Source organism: Paramormyrops kingsleyae, chromosome 23 (genome assembly GCF_048594095.1).
Source record: "Paramormyrops kingsleyae isolate MSU_618 chromosome 23, PKINGS_0.4, whole genome shotgun sequence".
NCBI classification, from domain to species: domain Eukaryota; kingdom Metazoa; phylum Chordata; class Actinopteri; order Osteoglossiformes; family Mormyridae; genus Paramormyrops; species Paramormyrops kingsleyae.
The window spans coordinates 12,854,188-12,871,956 of NC_132819.1; the positions used below are offsets into that span (position 1 = coordinate 12,854,188).

The window sequence follows — 17,769 nt, forward strand, 5'->3', positions numbered from 1 at the left end:
GCTCTCGAAATTCAGAAAATCAGAAGCTCTTACATGGGTGGGGCAGAGGAAGAGACACAGCAGGGCACTGGAGTGTACATGGCTACCAGACCCTGGGCGTGCCCACATTCACCCACATCACCATGCCAACCAGTTTCAGAGGCAACTGATAGAAACAACAGTGCAGTTGGCACATTTCCTACTCCGGGATCTCTTACAGTGTTTGGTTTCTAATCTATTTACCAGTAATCAGTCATATTGTTGTTATCTCCATTATCATACGTATTTGAGTAGTTCAGGTACAAAATCTCTATGGCTGTTTTATCAGTTATATTGTAGGGCCACTCGCAGTGCCTTGCATTGCTGTGCTAACCTTCATCAAGGAAGCGGTTATGCTGTAAATGTGAGGAACTTAACTACAACATCAGATAATTTGCTGAAGGTGGGGCAGGACCTCACAGTTTGCATAAGTACATCATGTTGTGCAGGAATGTTGCCTCAGAGGGTACGTTGCCATAGCGGATATGTTTTATTAATGAGGGGCCTCCTGCAAGTTTGCCTATGGATTCAGTTTGAAGTCCACACACACACACACACACATACATACACATACACACATACATACACACATACAATCACACACACAAACATACATACACATACACACATACATACACACATACAATCTCACACACACACACACATACATACACACATACAATCACACACACACACATACATACACATACACACATACATACACACATACAATCTCACACACACACACACATACATACACACATACATACACACATACAATCACACACATACACACACACACAAACACACACACACGTGCACACGTGTGTATGCCTTCTACGCATTTCCACAATAAAGCTGTTGCATCAAGCACTCCATTCACATCCTGCTTACTCAATCTAACTCTCAATCCCAAGTGAGCCTGAAACAGATCTTGGACCTCAACCCACTGACTGAAGGTATAATTCCAACTCTGGTGGTTTTGGGAGCAGGATGAATACATCATCAAAGTGTGACAAAGTTAGCACAATAATTATAATTACGACATATTCCCTTTATTTCAATCGAATCTAAGGTATTTCAAATTGAAATACTCCACAATAAATAAACACAGACAAACCCTAAGAAGAGTTTTAAGGTACTTCAGAAAGAGAATGTTTTGCCAAATATAAACACGAGTATAGAGCATCCAATAAATCATGCATAAAGCACATGGCGGAGTAAAACTGTCTCTTTTTTAACGTTCAAATCTATAATTAACATTTTTACTTCAGACGTGACACAGTTCATGAAAAGAAAACTTTGTCCGTCAGCGTGGTGACGTCACGAACGGGAGGCGGGATCTAGACGTGCTCCGACCAATCGCGAAACGGACATGTAAATGACCTGAAGTGTACGCATTCCTTTACAGCGAGAACAAGAATTAGTGCAGCGTTCTGGGATCGTGACTCTGGGAGCACTTTTGCTGGAGGAAGCGTCTCCACGCACGGCATGATAAGGGGCTGAACTTTCCAGCTCAGTTTTTAGTGACACATCACGTCACCTTCAGATGCTTTCTCAGAAACGAGCGGATATCGGTTTTAGACTCGCTGACAACATCAAACGCAGGCGCTCAAAATGAAGTATGAAGTAAGTCTCCCTGTGGAGCTCTGGCTTTTAATCGTTTTTTATGCGTGATGTGGCGTCCAAGCTTTAATGGGGCTTTGTGCTCTACGCGATCAGACTGTGCACCATAGTAACTGCTGCTTTCTGGTGTTCCAGTGTAAACGAGGTCACTATGGTGGTGAAGAAACAGGTTAAGTGTCTCGTGTGTGTGACGTGCAGATCGCAGAAAGTGATGTGGATTAACCTTACCGATAGGTAACTCGTTTTAGTTGGGAAGGGTTATTGTCGATTACTAACGGGTGGAAGTCGAAACTTGACCTGCCAGCAATGTCTGCTTGGAAGGATGCTCTAACTTGTGTAAACAAACCGTTAAACGGTCCTTCTGGGTCCGGTTTGTTGATCACGGCGAAAGCTCGTTAATCAGACCATATACACGAAAATGGAAACATATTTTGTGGTGTCGCACGGCAATGTGAATTGGTTGATTGAATTTGTTAATGAGCGAAAAGGATTTAGTATGGGGAAAACAGTGTAGTCGTCGTGCATCGTGACACTCAGCTTCATTAATCCTTAATGAATAAGCACTTAGCAACAAACAGTGCGCTTTTTCGCACTTGACGGCATAGTTACACATTCGCAAAATCGACTGCCTGCATTAAGCAGTAATGGAAAATAATACAACTTCATTTATTTTGCTCCGATGATCTAAAATGTCTGTGTTTTGTTCACTGTGCAATGAAATTGCCTCTCAATAAGGGCTATCTTAGTGGCCTCGAGGGAAACCAGTAATAAGTTGCGTCGTCATTATTACACTGATGCATACAATTATATTGCGATTGCCTTCCTACTATGGCAGGAGGCTGAATGCCTTTGTCTGTCCGTGCGCTATCTGAAGAATTCGGGGCAGCTGGCACCGAATCCTGGGGTGTCTTAACCTCTCTGGGCTGGGATCGCACCTCTGCGTGTGAATGGGTCGCTCTGGGGCTTTTAAATCATCCCCAAAAGGTCGCTGCGTAGCAGGACCCGGGCCTGTGCTCAGGAGCCGGTGTCAGCCAGACATGCTAGATTATGAGGCTTTTTAATGCCTTTGTTCTAAAAGTTCATGGAATGTTTGTTATAGGTAAATCTGTAACCCATGATCTTGGGGTTAAAGGACGGCTTCGTCATAATAATCTACTTGAAATTTGTAAATTATTTCTGCCTCGCGGCTAATTATTTTCTTTTTTTAAGAGGGCGCACTTTTCTTCGATTAAATTTTGTACATCTGCAATCTATTGGGATACAAAAATGGATAGTCGGGTCTGTTTGGGATGAGAGGAATGTAACACTCGGCGGAGAATAGAGCTATGTGTGACTGGTTGTCTTTTTCCTGACTATTTGTAGCTGTATCTGCCACTGTTTTCTTACTAGGTGAAACCAGCAGTTGTTCTAGGCATTCACATCATAGCACTGTGTAATGGCCGATATTCCTAAATGACCATTTATGAAAGAAGTACTTGTAGTTTCTGATACATGTAGTTGTACTTGTCTGCACACCATTGATTTACACTGTGCAGGTTGAAAATGACAGACTACTTATCTTCTATCGTGCAGCCTTCATTATTTAAGGATCAGTTTTTCTGAAGGTCACACTGTATGATTAACATGGCACTGCATGGTAAAATTCACACTGTAGCATAAAGTTCACCTTGTCTGAAGGTCACACTGCACAGTGAACATGGCACTGCATGGCAAAAGTTGCATTGTATCATGAAATTGGAATTGAGTGAAGTTTGTGCTGTCTGAAGGTCACACTGCGTGGCATTGCATGGTGAAGGCCACACTGCATCTTGAACTTGACACTGCACGGTGAAGGCCACACTGCATCATTAACATGACATTGCATGGTGAAGGCCACACTGCATCATTAACATGGCACTGCACGGTGAAGGCCACACTGCATCATTAACATGGCACTGCACGGTGAAGGCCACACTGTATCATGAACATGGCCCTGCATGTTGAAGGCCACACTGCATCATGAACATCATTCTGCCTAATACTCTTGCTGCTTGATGGTATTTGCTGGCTTCCACAGTGGCTGAGCTAAGCACAACCTCCTCAGCAGGTCTCCCTTCAGACCCTCTTGCTACATGACACATGTCCCCTCCTGCAGCACAGTTAACCCCACCATCCTCCTGCTGTAAGTCAGCTTTCTTATGACGACGTGTAGACGTGATTAGCTTCACTTTCCCCTTCCCTCTGTGGGGTTCAATTTATACTTTATACCATTAGCATATTGCATCCAGGGAGCTGTTTAAAGGGCCAGTTAGTTATTTTTATGTGTGCCATCATGTGTGGACTGTTTTCCTAATGGGACCAGTAAATTTGCCTGTATATATTTGTCTCCTCACTGGGACCAGTATACTGGAAAGTCTGGGACAAGCTGGGCCATTTTTAACATACTGAAAAGCATTTCTGGGTCTGGCTTATCAAGCAGAGGTTGTGATTCGGTCGCTTAGGATTTCTTTGCTGTTTTGACATGGCTTTTTACTGTGTAAGAAACGGTTCTGCTCCTGCTCATGCTTCAGTGGAAGGAAAATATGCCCTTTTTGCACAGAGTTGCTGAGTCATGACTGCCAACCAGGACAGCGGGAGACTGTGGGGAGGGGACGGGAAATAAGCACCTGAGTGTAATGTGTGCTTACGCGCCGACGAGAGACAGGCCCTGCATAGTATGTGAGGGCCACACGGGGGGTGGCGGGGGAGGAGGGATGCCAGAGGCTTGCTTCCAGGAAGCCATACAGTGGCTTTAGGGTGTTTGGGCACAGAGACTTGAGCAGAATCAGACGTACGTTTTCTGTGAAATCCCCCTCGGCGCATATTGAGTCAGTCATCACGATGACTCGCCCCTAAGTGTGTAGGCGGGCACATACGGTCATAGATTTAGGGCTTTTTTATACACTCTGCCCAGCCCTCATTGTGCTGGCTGTCTTTGCGTGCTGTGGTCAGTCATACAGATTCAAAGGCAATTTCCTTTTTTGACAGCAGGATGATGAGGTCTCTGCAAAGTGTCTGCTACCTCCGTAGCTTCGTCTTTCTTATATGTCGTTATCAGTTCGCAACTTTAAGACACAAATTCTGTGGAAACTAGGGTTAGAAATCACCCAGGAAACGGATGCTGCTGCAGTAACGTTTAGGGTTGTGAATGATTCTGGTTTTGACAGGCTGTTGACTGCGCCCCGAATAGAAATGCAGATGCCTTTTATTCAGCTCTATACAGAATTCCCCGGACATAGCTACAGTCAACAGCATTACTTTGGTGTGTATACAGTCCACTTTAAATATGAACAAACGGAGCACTGGTTCACCAAAGACCACCATGGTGTTTGGCGACAGCTTCCCAGTAAAGTGGGAGGCGCAGTGTTTACATTTGTGTCAGCAGAAGATAAAATGTCAGCCAGCGTTTTGCTGTCTAATCAGGCAGCGTGACCTGATTGCCGGAGACGGTCACATGCTCTGCTGCCGCTGGTGGCGAATGTCGTTTGTGGCACATAACACCTCACCGAGGCGTGTGTTCGCTAGCATGTCGACATTTTGACCTTATTTGCGCCTTGACGTGTGACTTTGAGGTGTGAGAGATCTCTTTGCTCAGGCCCTGGAGGAGTAATGTCGGGGTAGAGCCTTTCATCCATGTTTCGGTGGGTAGTGCAAGGGGAAGCGTGCATTGAAATGAATGTGTAGAGGCTTTGATATATGGGAAAGAACTAGGGTTGCAAACATCTGGAAATTTTCCCGTTAATCCCTATATATTCCTGTTAATTCCCATGGAAACTTTCCAATTTGGAATATTTCCAAAATGCCCCAGCTAAACTTCCATTGGAATGGAAAGTTTCTGGAAAGTTTCCAGAAATCCTACCCCCCTACCCCCCCCCCCCGTTTTCAACCCTAGCAAGAACACAGAGATAAGAGTCTCCTCTGAAGGGGTTGATGTAACCAAAGCCATCATAAATCCCGTCTTTCTGTTAGTTGAGCGCATCAGGGCAGCCTTCCGGTTGGGCCCCGTTGGGCATAGACTGCATGTGGACACTCATCTCTGATAACATGCTTCTGTCCTGCTCCTCCTCAGGGCCTCATGGCCAGAGCCCTGTACGACAATGTCCCCGAGTCCCCAGAGGAGCTGGCCTTCCGCAAGGGTGACATCCTCACAGTCCTGGAGCAGAACACGGGTGGCGTGGAGGGCTGGTGGCTGTGCTCGCTCCACGGCCGACAGGGCATCGCGCCCGGCAACCGGCTCAAGCTGCTCGTGGGACCCACGCTAGGGATGGTGCATCCGGACCCCGCCAGCCAGCCGAAGGGCCCGGTGAGGCAGGAGGGGCTGTACCAGGTGCCTCTAGGGCAGGATGTGTACCAGGTACCCCAGTGCGGCGGACGGGCTGCCGAGGGATTTCCCGGGAAGGTAAGAAGCGCAAATGGGCTGCCATTGAGAGTTTGTGTGTGCAGGTACCGGGGTACCGGGTTTCCGGGTTTTGTGGTTTACCTGTGGTGGAACGCATGGATACACCATTAGGCTCAAAGTGATTATTTTTATTTTAAATTATCCATCTTGCTCTGATAATGATAGTAGGCAGTAAGAACCAAACCTTTACGAGGAGCAGCACGGCAGTCAGATAGTTTGCTGGCACTAGCATGAGGGCGAGAGGCACACAGAGGGAGCATGGCTGTCAGCTTTGACACAGTGATGTCGCTGCCCCTCCGTAACCATGGTAATTGGCTGTTGACTTTAGCAGCATACTGAGGGATTCTCAGTTTGCCGATGCTCAGCTATAAAGGCTCGCTATTCAGCGTGGCGTTATTCATGCGTGGCATACAATTCTCGCGGTCCCCTGGGAGTGGTACTCGGAACCGCCTCTCCGGTCCAAGATTCAGACCTCAGGCCCGCTTTCCCTGTGGCCCAGTTTAAGCCGGTTTTCTCGGCATTTGGGCTCAGGTATGAACATGACCACAGGATCCTACGATCCTGGAGCACATGTTTGGACTATGAAGGTGTCTGTGAGAAGAGATGGGCAGGACGGCGGGGGTCTTTGAATAATGGTTCTCTGATATCGGAGACCTTCTAGTGAGATCTAAACTTTAGGGCCGTGTTCAAGATATTCAAACACATCAAAGACCACACAGGACTTGTTTGTCTGCTTTTTCTTTGCAAATACAATGGGTGTTGTCCCTAAGTCAGAGTCCTTGGGTTTATGATTAACTCGGTTTTCTCAAGAACAATCAAACTATTCTTGCTTTCAGTTTAGCAACGTTGTGATTGCCCAGCTGAAACTGTTCACGTTGCACAGTAAGTTCTTTAATCTGGGCTCCAGTGACTCGCAGCTGACCTGCAAAGCCTTGGGCTGTCTCACAGCAGAACAGCCACACTGATAATGTAACTTTACGCTCCTGCCAGATTTGTATTACTAAGCTGGAGATGGAAGATCATCTCTGTGTAACTAATCAGCCACAAAGCATGAAGATACTAGGAACTGACTTGTATGAGCTGTTTATGGAAACTCACTGCCACACCGTTTCCCTCCTTCTTCCTCTGGCCCATAATTCCCTCATTGCTGCCCTGATCTACAACCTTATCATTGGTTTCAGTGAACTTCTACCTTTCGGGTGACGTTAATGATGGTGATGTTGACGTTGATGACATTGCCGGTGATGGTGACGGTGAATTATCTTGTGCAGTGGCACAGTAGTGCCCCTGGAGACCTCACTAATCTTGTTGGCTCACGCACATCACATTGGCTCAATGAAACGTCCCAGGGTAACCTAAGATATTCGGTGGCAGAAGTTTAAGTCACGAGCTCTTAGCTTCAGTGTTGGCTGTGAGACGATGTCCTCAGGCAAAAGGTTACAAAGGGCTGCTTAGATTTATTTATCTGGATATTAGGACATGAGAGTCTGGTTCAAGCAACATGAGAGAGAAACACAAGAAGATCAGGGGTGAATATCACAGTTCTCTGCTCATGTGACCTATTTATAGTGCCACCATATTATCCTTCCTAAAGGGTCTTTGACCACAGGCTGATGTTGTTTTAAAGCGACAGAAAATGAGTCTCTACAATAGCTAGGACCAGCCATGTCTGCATGACGCTACCTGATTTAACTTTATGAGAACAAGAGTAGCACTTGGGAACCTGATGTGAGCATTTTAGTGACCACATGTTACCTAAACCCAGCCTAACCTATACTGTGACTTTCAGAACTCTTTAACCCTGAAAGTGCCAAGAGACAGCATAAGACATGGAGGACAATTGTATACCCTAGATGGGGAATAAGTACGGCTTTGGGACCGGTCTGCCACAATTGCTGCCATCACCGTCAAAAAAGCGTGATACCATCAAATTCTTTTTGAGTTTTTTCCCCCCAGACTTTGCAAACCCATTGTTTGGGTGAAGATCCACATATATTCACATATAACTTTTAGACAAATTTCACTAAAAATGTAGCAGCACGGCATAGTGGTAGCACATCACAGGGCCGCCACAGATATTGATCTGGTGAACCTGATTTGCACCGAGACAAGTCACACAAAGTTGGGCTTGTAATGAGGATCTTTTTTTGGAGAGGTGGGGAGAGTGTGTAAGGGGGCTGGAAACGCAGGGTGGGGTTATGGGAGGAGTAGGGATTAGATGGGGGGGGGGGGGCATCTGGAGAACATATTGTCAGGAGGATAAGGTGAATGTTCCAGGTCTCAGTATCTCCACATGTTCTGAAGCTCTGCTCATCCTCTTGTCTGTGGTGCGAGCAGGTTGTGACGCCAGAGCGGATTGGCCACTCTTACGCCTACCAGCCATCTCCGCAAGTGCAGAGAGACTTCTACGATGTGCCGCCCGTCCGAGCCCAGGGGGTGAGTGTCTCGGCCGAGCAGATCAGCCTTGTGATGCACCTGGATCTTTGTACCTGCATCTTACATGCGTAGAAAATAACTGGGTGACGTTCTGGGTGAAAGTGCAGGCTCTGTGGTGTCTCTGAAACGGTGCTTGCCGTTTACAGGTATATGACATTCCCCCAGGGAAGCAGATAGGACCCACTTACCTCGGACAACACAGGGATCCTCAACCACAAGGATTGTATGACATTCCTCCAACGATGCAAGGGGTATGTGATCCTAGGGCAACTGTCAAGCATGGTAAATGTCACAGGTGCTCCACCCCGTGACGAGGCCATCGTGTCGAAACGGATGACTGTCCCTGTGGTTTTGATGCGCCTGGTCACCATCATCCGGTTTGAGAAAAGCCTGAAGAATGTGGGGCGTCTTTAGCATTGCCGTACGTCAGTCGCACAACCTCGCTGTGAGGAAAGGTGTCTCGGGGGTGGTGGGGGGGGGGGCACAGCACTGTAAATAGTGTGACTTGGAGGGGAGCTACTGTGAAAGACTGTGTTTCAGGTCGGCCAGCTGTAAGATCTCCCAGAGGGCCCTGTGAGGGAGCTCATCTCGGTTTGGCGGGGGGGGGGGAAGTGGGTGGGTTGTCAAGGCCACACTGAAACCGCTGTTGCTCTTTTTGTTTTTATGGCGCAAGCTGCACACGTCAGAAGCCTTATTATAGGTTTGAAATCCATGCCCACCAAACGAGTTTACGGCGTAACTCGCATGTTTGGACAGAAAGTCCATCCAGTGCTGAGTGGAAATCCATCACACCACAAACTAGCCTGCAAACGACTCGAGTAAGGCAGGAGGAAACTGTATGCCGGCATTAGATCTTATGTAACGGGGGTTACAGTGTGTCTGTGCTTGTATGTAACAGCATCTCTCCTCAGCAGGTATACTCTATACCACCATGCAAGAACAACCCTATCGCTCAGGAGGGCAGTTACGACTTTCCCCAACCGCACAAGCAGAAGCATGAGGATATATATGACGTTCCACCACCCACAGGAGCACAGCCCTTTGCATCAAACTACCCTGATCTTGCCCCCATGAGCAGCAGCAATAGCGTCTATGACATACCCCCTACGCATCAGCAGTTCGCAAGCAGCCAAAAGGACGTATATGACATTCCGCGAGGCGCGCCACCGTCTCGCTCGTGGGATGTGACAGATGGCCTGCAGTGTCTTTCTCTGTCCAGCAGAGGGCCCTCTCACCGTGCACCACAGGGCAGGGTGGACAATCAGTTGGTCAAGGAGGGTCATAGCCTCAACACTGTGAACCATGCCCATGCCCCCAATCTGGACCTGGACTCGACCCGACCGTTCCCTGTATCTTTGGCCCCGGAACAAGAGAAGGATGAGCTTGGCGCTACCCAGGAACACTGTGTGAAGAGCTGGATGGAAGATTATGACTATGTCCACCTTCAGGTGGGGAGTATTCCATTACTGGCCATTTTGACTATTGCCATACATGTTATATTGTATTCCCTAACCTTTTGTGTGGCCCTAGAGGGGACTATGAGTATGAGTATTAGTAAGTGTGTGTGTGTGTGTGTGTGTGTGTGTGTATAAATGAAAGGGAGGTAGATTTTGTGTGTCTGACCATTTTCTAAAAATCTCCGAGCAGCAGGAGTATATATAAGTATGCTACTATATAATTTTTTATACTAATTCTTACAATAGCTAACTGTATGAAACATATTGAGCTGAGAATATATTCCATCTCAGTAGGGTTGAATTCTTATAAGGGATATGAGAGTGGTGTAGCTACATGCTAATTATCCACAAGGTGGACAGTTAGCCCTGAAAGCCTCGTTTAACCATTCTCCACTGACAGGGCAAAGAGGAGTTTGAACAACAGCAACAGGCGCTGCTGCAGAAGGAGAGCATCATGAAACAGGGGAGGCTTCAGCTGGAGAAGGAGCAGGTAGGCCGGCTTGGGATTTAAACACCCACAATGCACTCTGCTTGTATATCAGAACTTATGGCTTGATGTTCAGAAGAACCGCCAGTAAAACTTCAGTAGTCTGCAAATGCAATACCAAAGTCAGCCAATAGGTGGGGTTTCATAGCCTGTATATAGCCTCAAAGGATCTCAGTTAGCAGTTTAAAACACAGTGTGATGAAGGTTCCACTTTCTTGCCCTTACAGCTGAAGCAGTTCAAGAAGTTGGAGCAAGAGGTGATCAAACCAGTGGAGGTGACCAAACCAGTGGAAAATGATACTGGCCAGCAAGCAGCTTCACAGAACTCTGTGGCTGACCCCACCTCCATGGTGGGCGGGGCCCCAATCTGTGGGCGGGACCGGCAGCTCCTGCGCTTCTATTCAGAGCAGTGTGGGACACACTTTGACACACTGCTCAGTGCGGTGGACGCGTTCTTCGCCTGCGTGCGCGAAGGTCAGCCTCCGCGGGTCTTTGTGGCACACAGCAAGCTGGTGATCCTTAGCGCCCACAAGCTGGTCTTCATCGGGGACACACTGTCGCGGCAGGCAGCCACGCCGGAGGTGGCCCAGCGCGCTCTGGATGGCAGCAACGCGCTCTGCCAGATGCTGAAGGCAGTGGTGGGGGCCACTAAGATGGCTGCCCTCCGTTACCCCAACACGGCGCCTCTTCAGGAGATGGTGGACCGCGTCGCTGTCCTGTCGCACCTCGCCCAGCAGTTCCAAGCACAGCTCCTCTGCATGGCTGAATCGTGAAGCGCGTCGCCTGGCCTTTCCCGCGTCTCATGTCAACATGCTTTTGTACATGGCTCAGATTTGTAAATAGGACTTTTTTAGTAATCAGCATTATATAGATGTAAATTCTCTTTTTAAGGCAGCTTTTTGTACAATATTCCTGTTTTAGTCAAATTTTAAGCACCTTATAAGGCCCCTTTCCCAGTTTCTAATGAGAATTATCTCTGTCCATCCATCTTGTAACCGCTTATGCTGGTCTGGGTTGTGGGCCAGTGCAAATAATTGCTCTCCCACTAGTAATTACAAGAGTAAAGGACTGATTTAACCCTACGTGTGTTTATTTTGATACACGGGGCTGCACCTATAATGGGTTAGGGCACTGAAGCCAGGACAGCAGCATAACCAGCTGGATGTGCGTGCTTTCTGGCCCAATGGAAGCATGTGTATGATATAAATGTGGAAGGCAGGTTGTATGAGCTGCACCTGCCTGTGGGGATGGTCCTGCAGGGCCAGTCTCAGGTCCCGTCTGAAGCAAGGCTAATGCTGCAGAGACTTGCTATTAAAAGAGCCTTAAAAGTAGCAACAAAGTGATGTCATTTCCTTGGCTTACCACAGCTATTTCCTGTCAGGCACGAGTGGGTTCTGAAGTTCCATGTTCAGTTCTGCAGAAGGTTTCTAACTCTGTCCTCACAGCTGCAGCTGTGCCACAGCCTCCCACACACACGCAATAGCACCCGCTTACCTCTGCTTAAACCAGCCCGGACCGACATTACCAGCCCCTTGGAGTGTAAGACGTACAGAGCCATGTGGCTGACACGGTGAAGTGCTGAGTGACCTTATGAAGATCACTGGCATGGTTAACGACGGTGTTGGCTGGTATACGTAGTATGACAACACTGCCACCACCTGGTAAGTCGCTAATACAGCACCACATATTAATGCAAAACCTTATGAGGATCTACATTACGAAATATGCATTTTGACACTTGTTCCTGGGTCTGTGGTCACGTTATCCACACTGCTCATGTATTCCTTTTAGGGTGTCTAAGAAGCTGTGAGAGCAGCATAAATTTCCATGTTTAATCCAAACGGATGTCTCAGCAGTTCTGAAGAGGACATTTGAAAATATCCCCAGGATGTAATTTCCTTTAGGTATATAAGACATTTGGATGAGAATTATTTTTCAATAGCTTTGTTTATTGGGTTTTTTGAAGTCATCAACATTTATGAAATAATTGCACTTGTAATTATATGAATTGGATGAGGAAAATTAATTGTAGTAAGTCAGTGCACACTAAGGGCTCCACCATGTTTGTGTAAATAAAAATGATACCATTTGTAACAAATATTTATTATGATGGCCAGTTAAAACTACACTGAAAATAAAATAAAGCACCCAAACCACATGTAAACTCAGCTGTTTACAAGGCTCTAACCGGACGCCATGTATTGAAGACCTACATGAGACACCCACACAGAGCCATGGCCCTTGTCAGCCAACTGTAAGGCAAAGGAAGCCCTCAGGACCACACCCATGCAGGCAGGTAACAGGACACCACAGGGGGCCTCACTGGCGAGACCCCTCCAATTCAGTGGCAGCCAACTGTTGTAGAACATTGCCACTGACCAGAAAATTACATTTTCTTACATTGCACTTTCGAATAACCAGAGAAATCAACAAAAATTCATTAAACAAAAAAAGTGACTTAACCTTTGACTTCAGTTTTTCTTGTACCTTAGTCTGCCTTCTTTTCTCTGCCAGAACATTTTCTAAAGGACCACAATTCTCTGTTACTGTGCATCAAGCTAAGCCACAGGCACACACATATGTACTGTGACAGCCAGTCATCTCACAGGCTGCAAAATCTATGGAGCCAATGAAAGAGAGGCATACAATGTCAGATATACCAACATGAGGCTGGCCACACTGGATAGTGCACAGAATGTTTCCTGTCACCTGACAGCCTGTTACAATAGTGGGCGGAGTCAGCTTATGGGTAAGACTTGGGTCAGGAGGATGAGGCTTGTCTATAGTGAGGAAGGTCAGTCTAGCTGGCCTCCTCCAGAGGGATGACTCTCTGACGGGTACTTTTGGCCCGATGGCGAGGTGTGGCCGACGAAGGTCGCTCGACTTCTGGCTGGGATGGCTCGGAGCTACCAAGGGAAGGTCCAGCGTCACCCACAAGCTCACGCAGGAATTTGAACTTGGACAGGAAAAGCTGCCAAACCACATACCAGCCTACAAGGAATAAGGGAGCAGGGAATGGGATTCATTGCAGAATTAAAACAGATCAGTTTTTTTTCCAGCCCAGTTATGTCACGTTTATTTTCCAGTGGTTTAAGAAAACTTGTAATATGGATATATATACAGGCCCAAAGCTGTTAAGCAGGACAGATCCCTTAAAAGACACCCAAGTTATGTCTCACAGTTTTGCAACACTGTACACTGTATTTGGGTAAGATGGTGCAAACAATGACTCACGGGTAGCCAGACGAAAATCACTCCAGTTTAACTCACACAGCATAATCAAGCACAAACAGCAAACAGATTTTTTTTATAGATATATATATATACGTATATATATATATATATATATATATATATATATATATATATATAGGGTCGGACTATTTGAATTCGCTACGTATCCTCGTTTCTGTAAAGCGCTTATCCGGCTTAACGTTACTTACCGAACAGCATGAAGAGTAACACGCACACCAGGGTGGCCACTATAACCAGCAGCGTGAGACCCACACTTTGCCACATCTTGTCGCTTCTTCCCTTCCAGCAAACGTGCACTAGCTACCGAACAGCCTACCTGTGCAGCGGCCTGCCCATTTAACAAGACAGTACTCAGATCCACGGCTTAACCCGGCAACGCAGAGGAGGTTTTAACTTGTCAGGTTTGTAGGATCATTTACCTAGCTAACTCCCTAGCTAATCGGGCCAGAAAACAAGTGCACGGCTATTAGTCAGGTCCACAGCTGGTGCACTAGACAACCGTAGGCGGCTGTCTGGGTTCACAGCCCATGGGACGGAAAATAGGCAAAAGTGTCATTATGAGCCTAACTTAAAATCACTTTGACCTAAGCTCATTACTACAACATAAAAACACATTTTACGCCCAGACCGTGGGCTTGCCTGTTGTTACATACATACGTCTCGAGTTCGGCAACCGTCTTCGAGCTGAGCATGCGCCTTAGGAGCGTGTTGGTTTCTGGGTATCGTAGTTACATGCGGGAGATTAACAATGAGACTAATGTGAATAGAAACACCTTTCCCAGAAGTCTCCGCGGTTAAATCTGGCAGCTGTATAATGTCACCGGAATAGGCTTTTGTTGGGTAAAATGACGTACAGTGTGAGCTGGTTTAAAAAAAAACATCTTGCATACATGCATAATATGTACATTATATGTACAGCATCATTTATCGTTTATTCGTTCTCACGGATGTTCCTTCCCCGTGAGTTCATCTTAGCGATTAGATTATTTTTAAAACTTCTGCCAGCAAACACATCACCTGCAGTTCAAACTACGTAATCCATTTGAAATTAAGCAGGTTTGAACGTGGCCAGTACTTGAACGGGAGACCAACTAGGAAAGGTGGGTTGCTGCTGGAAGAGGCATTGGTGCGCTCATCCTTGTGGTTTGTTTGGATCGCAATGCCCCAGAGCAGTGATGGGGACACTGTACTGTAAAAATAGTGCTGTCCTTTGAATGAGACCTAAAACCGAGGCTGTGGCTCTCCAGGGTTATAAAAGATCCCTGGGCATCTTTTGAAAAAATGGCGATGGTACCCCGATGTCCTGGCTAAAATTTCTCTATCAAATTAGGCCTCGTAATCATCCCTTATATCTAACTGGTGAATTTTCTGCTGCCCCTTCACCACCTTAGCTACTGTGCGGTGAGCGTACTGGCACAGAATGGCTGCCGTCGTATGATCCAGGCTGGATGCTATACAATGGTGAAAGTGAATGGCTCCCCATCGGTTCTGTAAAGCGCATTGGGTGTCTTGAAAAGCGCTATATAAATGTAACTCTCATTCTTTCATACTATGACTATCCAGACTTCAATAAATTATCTAAGGTATATTTTTATACTTCTTTTTCACTTACCTTCGAGATATTTTTTCTTAATTACATGGTGTTTTACTTGTGATCTTTCCTTGTGATTATGCCAGTGTTTTTGAATGATACAGAAGGGGTTTGCTGTAGTACATTTGTAACATTTTTAAGTCAGTTACACTACATAAACTTTCAGCTGTAAAAATGGATAAAATTATAATTCCATTTTGATAAAGGTACCAGCTATTTAATGAAATTCAAAACCTTCTGTAAGACCAGAAAACGGTGGATCCTGAGGCCCAGAGATGAAACACTACATGTACATGATGCCACTATTAAGTGTGATGCAAATAATCCATTTTAACTATTTATAGAGCTAAATGATTGCACACAAACCAGTATAGTTAATATATGACATTTTAGTCATGCCTGTTACAGGCAGAATGTGAGTACTTTGTGTATAGCCAAGCCTTATGGTTTGAGGGTAAATGAGGCCTGGATTTTGGAACCAACCAACACACCTGCATCTGCAGTCATGGCAATATACAGACTGAGTCCATGTGTGCTTTGTGGACATGGAGAAGGTGTATGACTGCATGACCCAGCACATCCTGTGGGAGATGCTGCTGAAATATGGGGTACATACTGGGCCTACTACCACCTGCAACTTAATCCCTGCATGAGCAGTCAGAGCTGTCTATACACCCTTGGCATAATCGAAACCATTTAGGGTGCTGGCCTTCAGCAAAGGTCATCCTTACTCACGTCCGTTGTATTCATGAATTAAAATAGCATAAGCTAAAAAATACAGTGCAATAGGGGATCCGATTCTCTTGCCAGTTAAAATGTAATTCTTTCTGTTCTTATACTTGAACTGAAGAATTAAATACATAATAAATAAAAAAAAGCACTTACACTTGTAGTCTGTGCACTTTCTATGACTGGTTAGGTAAGTACATCCATTATCGATCAGACACACAACCCCATATGATCAGATTTTCCATGAAATATTATCGAGCTCTATAGTTATTAGACAATGTACCAGAGAAAAAAAGTATAATGCAAGTCTACAATGTATGTCTTATAAACAAAGGATGAACCCTTTTCGTAATAGATTAAAATAACAAAGAATATCTAAGCCTGTCATCAGAAAGGTCCAAAGCATTTCATAGTTACAACAAATGTATTTAAATAAAATTTTTGCCAGACATTCTTAAACACAAACAGGGAGTTTATTCAGACAGATTATGAAGAATCTCAGTGGGCAGCCTGTTCTTCCACTTCCCTATCAAGCAGCTATTACTAGTAGTTATGCTTAGTGTTCAACAGCTAGACTCCTCCTGGATTGTGATTCTTCCAATTCAGTTTTTACCCCTACACCATTCCATTTGCTCTGTAAAACAATAGGAAGCTGTGTGTTTAACTGAAACAGTATTACATTTATATTAATAATAATCTGATTGATTCATGTGGGAAAAATCAACCCCAAAACCAAAGTGAGGATCACTAAGTGTTAGCCGTTTTCTTCGTGTACTCCTTCCTGCCCCCGTGCCTGCTTCCAAAGTTGCGAACACGGTGGATCTTCTTCAGCTGGGTCTGGATGGTCTCCATGATGTCCACGTGGTCGGGAATGTGTACATACCGGACATTCCTTCCGGTGATAAACAGCTCTGCCACCTTACTGGGTCGCCCGCGCCGGTCACAGTAATCCACCTCCTCCAGACGCACGTTCATAAAGGCATCGACATTGACCAAGCGGCCGCGCGCTGAGCTCTCGTCCCGCAGTTCCACTGTAGTCACATGACCCTGCAGGCCTTGCAGAAGTATGACCAGACTGTTTTCAGCAATGGTGCGCTCACGGATGGAGTGCGTCACCTCCATCATGTCTGGGAGAGATACAGTGGGAGATAAATTCATTCAGTCGATCTTGCTTCTTAGACCGTCTGGTGTTTTATTTAAATGTTCTTTAAAAGCATCCGTGTCCATTTTAACGACTACAAATTTGCTTACTGCAAATCATACCACCTATACAACGCATTTATAACTTTGAGTATTTTAGGTAACTTATATAATTAGTCACATAAACGTATCGTAACCCACCATTCGTTAGTTTGACGACTTGACCATAAAAAGGTTCTTTTCTGTCGATGGCGGCTCCCGAAAAATTTGTGCCTGTTCTGCACAGAGCCGGGGTAAAAAATAAATTAAAGTCACGGTGAAGAAAAAAAACATTACATTTTAATTAATTCAAACGAAGACGACCGAAGGTATTTTAAATAAATAGCTACCCAATACTAACATACTTAACTGGTACAAATAACAAAATTATTAGATACAGAACTTTTCATGAAAATCTCGATAAATTTGATAATTTTTATGATATAATAATCTTCACAAAGCAGCAGCCTTCCCACTCTTTTGCACATTGATGACGTACTGCAAAACCGGGCTCCAATTTTATACGTCATGAAAGTAACCATAACATTCCTCAGCGCGCCCTCTAGTGATCAGA

The 17,769-nt window shown here is 45.6% G+C and overlaps 3 protein-coding genes across 6 annotated transcripts; 1 reads left to right on the top strand and 2 right to left on the bottom strand.

Moving 5' to 3' along the window:
* The first annotated feature begins 1,417 nt into the window (after window positions 1–1,417).
* nedd9 (neural precursor cell expressed, developmentally down-regulated 9) lies at window positions 1,418–11,518 on the top strand. Of its 2 annotated transcripts, none has more exons than XM_023812003.2 (7): window positions 1,418–1,647; window positions 5,732–6,061; window positions 8,399–8,497; window positions 8,644–8,748; window positions 9,409–9,945; window positions 10,355–10,444; window positions 10,669–11,518. In XM_023812003.2, the coding sequence occupies exons 1-7, from the start codon at window positions 1,636–1,638 to the stop codon at window positions 11,212–11,214; spliced, it is 1,719 nt and encodes a 572-aa protein (XP_023667771.2). In that variant the 5' UTR covers window positions 1,418–1,635; the 3' UTR covers window positions 11,215–11,518. The 2 variants fall into 2 exon arrangements, with proteins under 2 accessions (XP_023667771.2, XP_023667772.2); XM_023812004.2 differs by having other exon boundaries at window positions 9,412–9,945.
* Window positions 11,519–12,369: 851 nt separating this feature from the next.
* Window positions 12,370–14,398, bottom strand: smim13 (small integral membrane protein 13). Its single transcript, XM_023812005.2, has 2 exons — window positions 13,885–14,398; window positions 12,370–13,432 (listed from the first exon to the last, which is right to left on the bottom strand). The coding sequence occupies exons 1-2, from the start codon at window positions 13,958–13,960 to the stop codon at window positions 13,242–13,244; spliced, it is 267 nt and encodes an 88-aa protein (XP_023667773.1). The 5' UTR covers window positions 13,961–14,398; the 3' UTR covers window positions 12,370–13,241.
* Window positions 14,399–16,467: 2,069 nt separating this feature from the next.
* Window positions 16,468–17,688, bottom strand: lsm10 (LSM10, U7 small nuclear RNA associated). Of its 3 annotated transcripts, none has more exons than XM_023812015.2 (3): window positions 17,599–17,688; window positions 17,358–17,434; window positions 16,468–17,143 (listed from the first exon to the last, which is right to left on the bottom strand). In XM_023812015.2, the coding sequence occupies exon 3, from the start codon at window positions 17,139–17,141 to the stop codon at window positions 16,764–16,766; it is 378 nt and encodes a 125-aa protein (XP_023667783.1). In that variant the 5' UTR covers window positions 17,142–17,143; window positions 17,358–17,434; window positions 17,599–17,688; the 3' UTR covers window positions 16,468–16,763. The 3 variants fall into 3 exon arrangements, with proteins under 3 accessions (XP_023667783.1, XP_023667782.1, XP_023667781.1); XM_023812014.2 differs by having other exon boundaries at window positions 17,566–17,688; XM_023812013.2 differs by having other exon boundaries at window positions 17,358–17,688.
* Window positions 17,689–17,769: the final 81 nt, after the last annotated feature.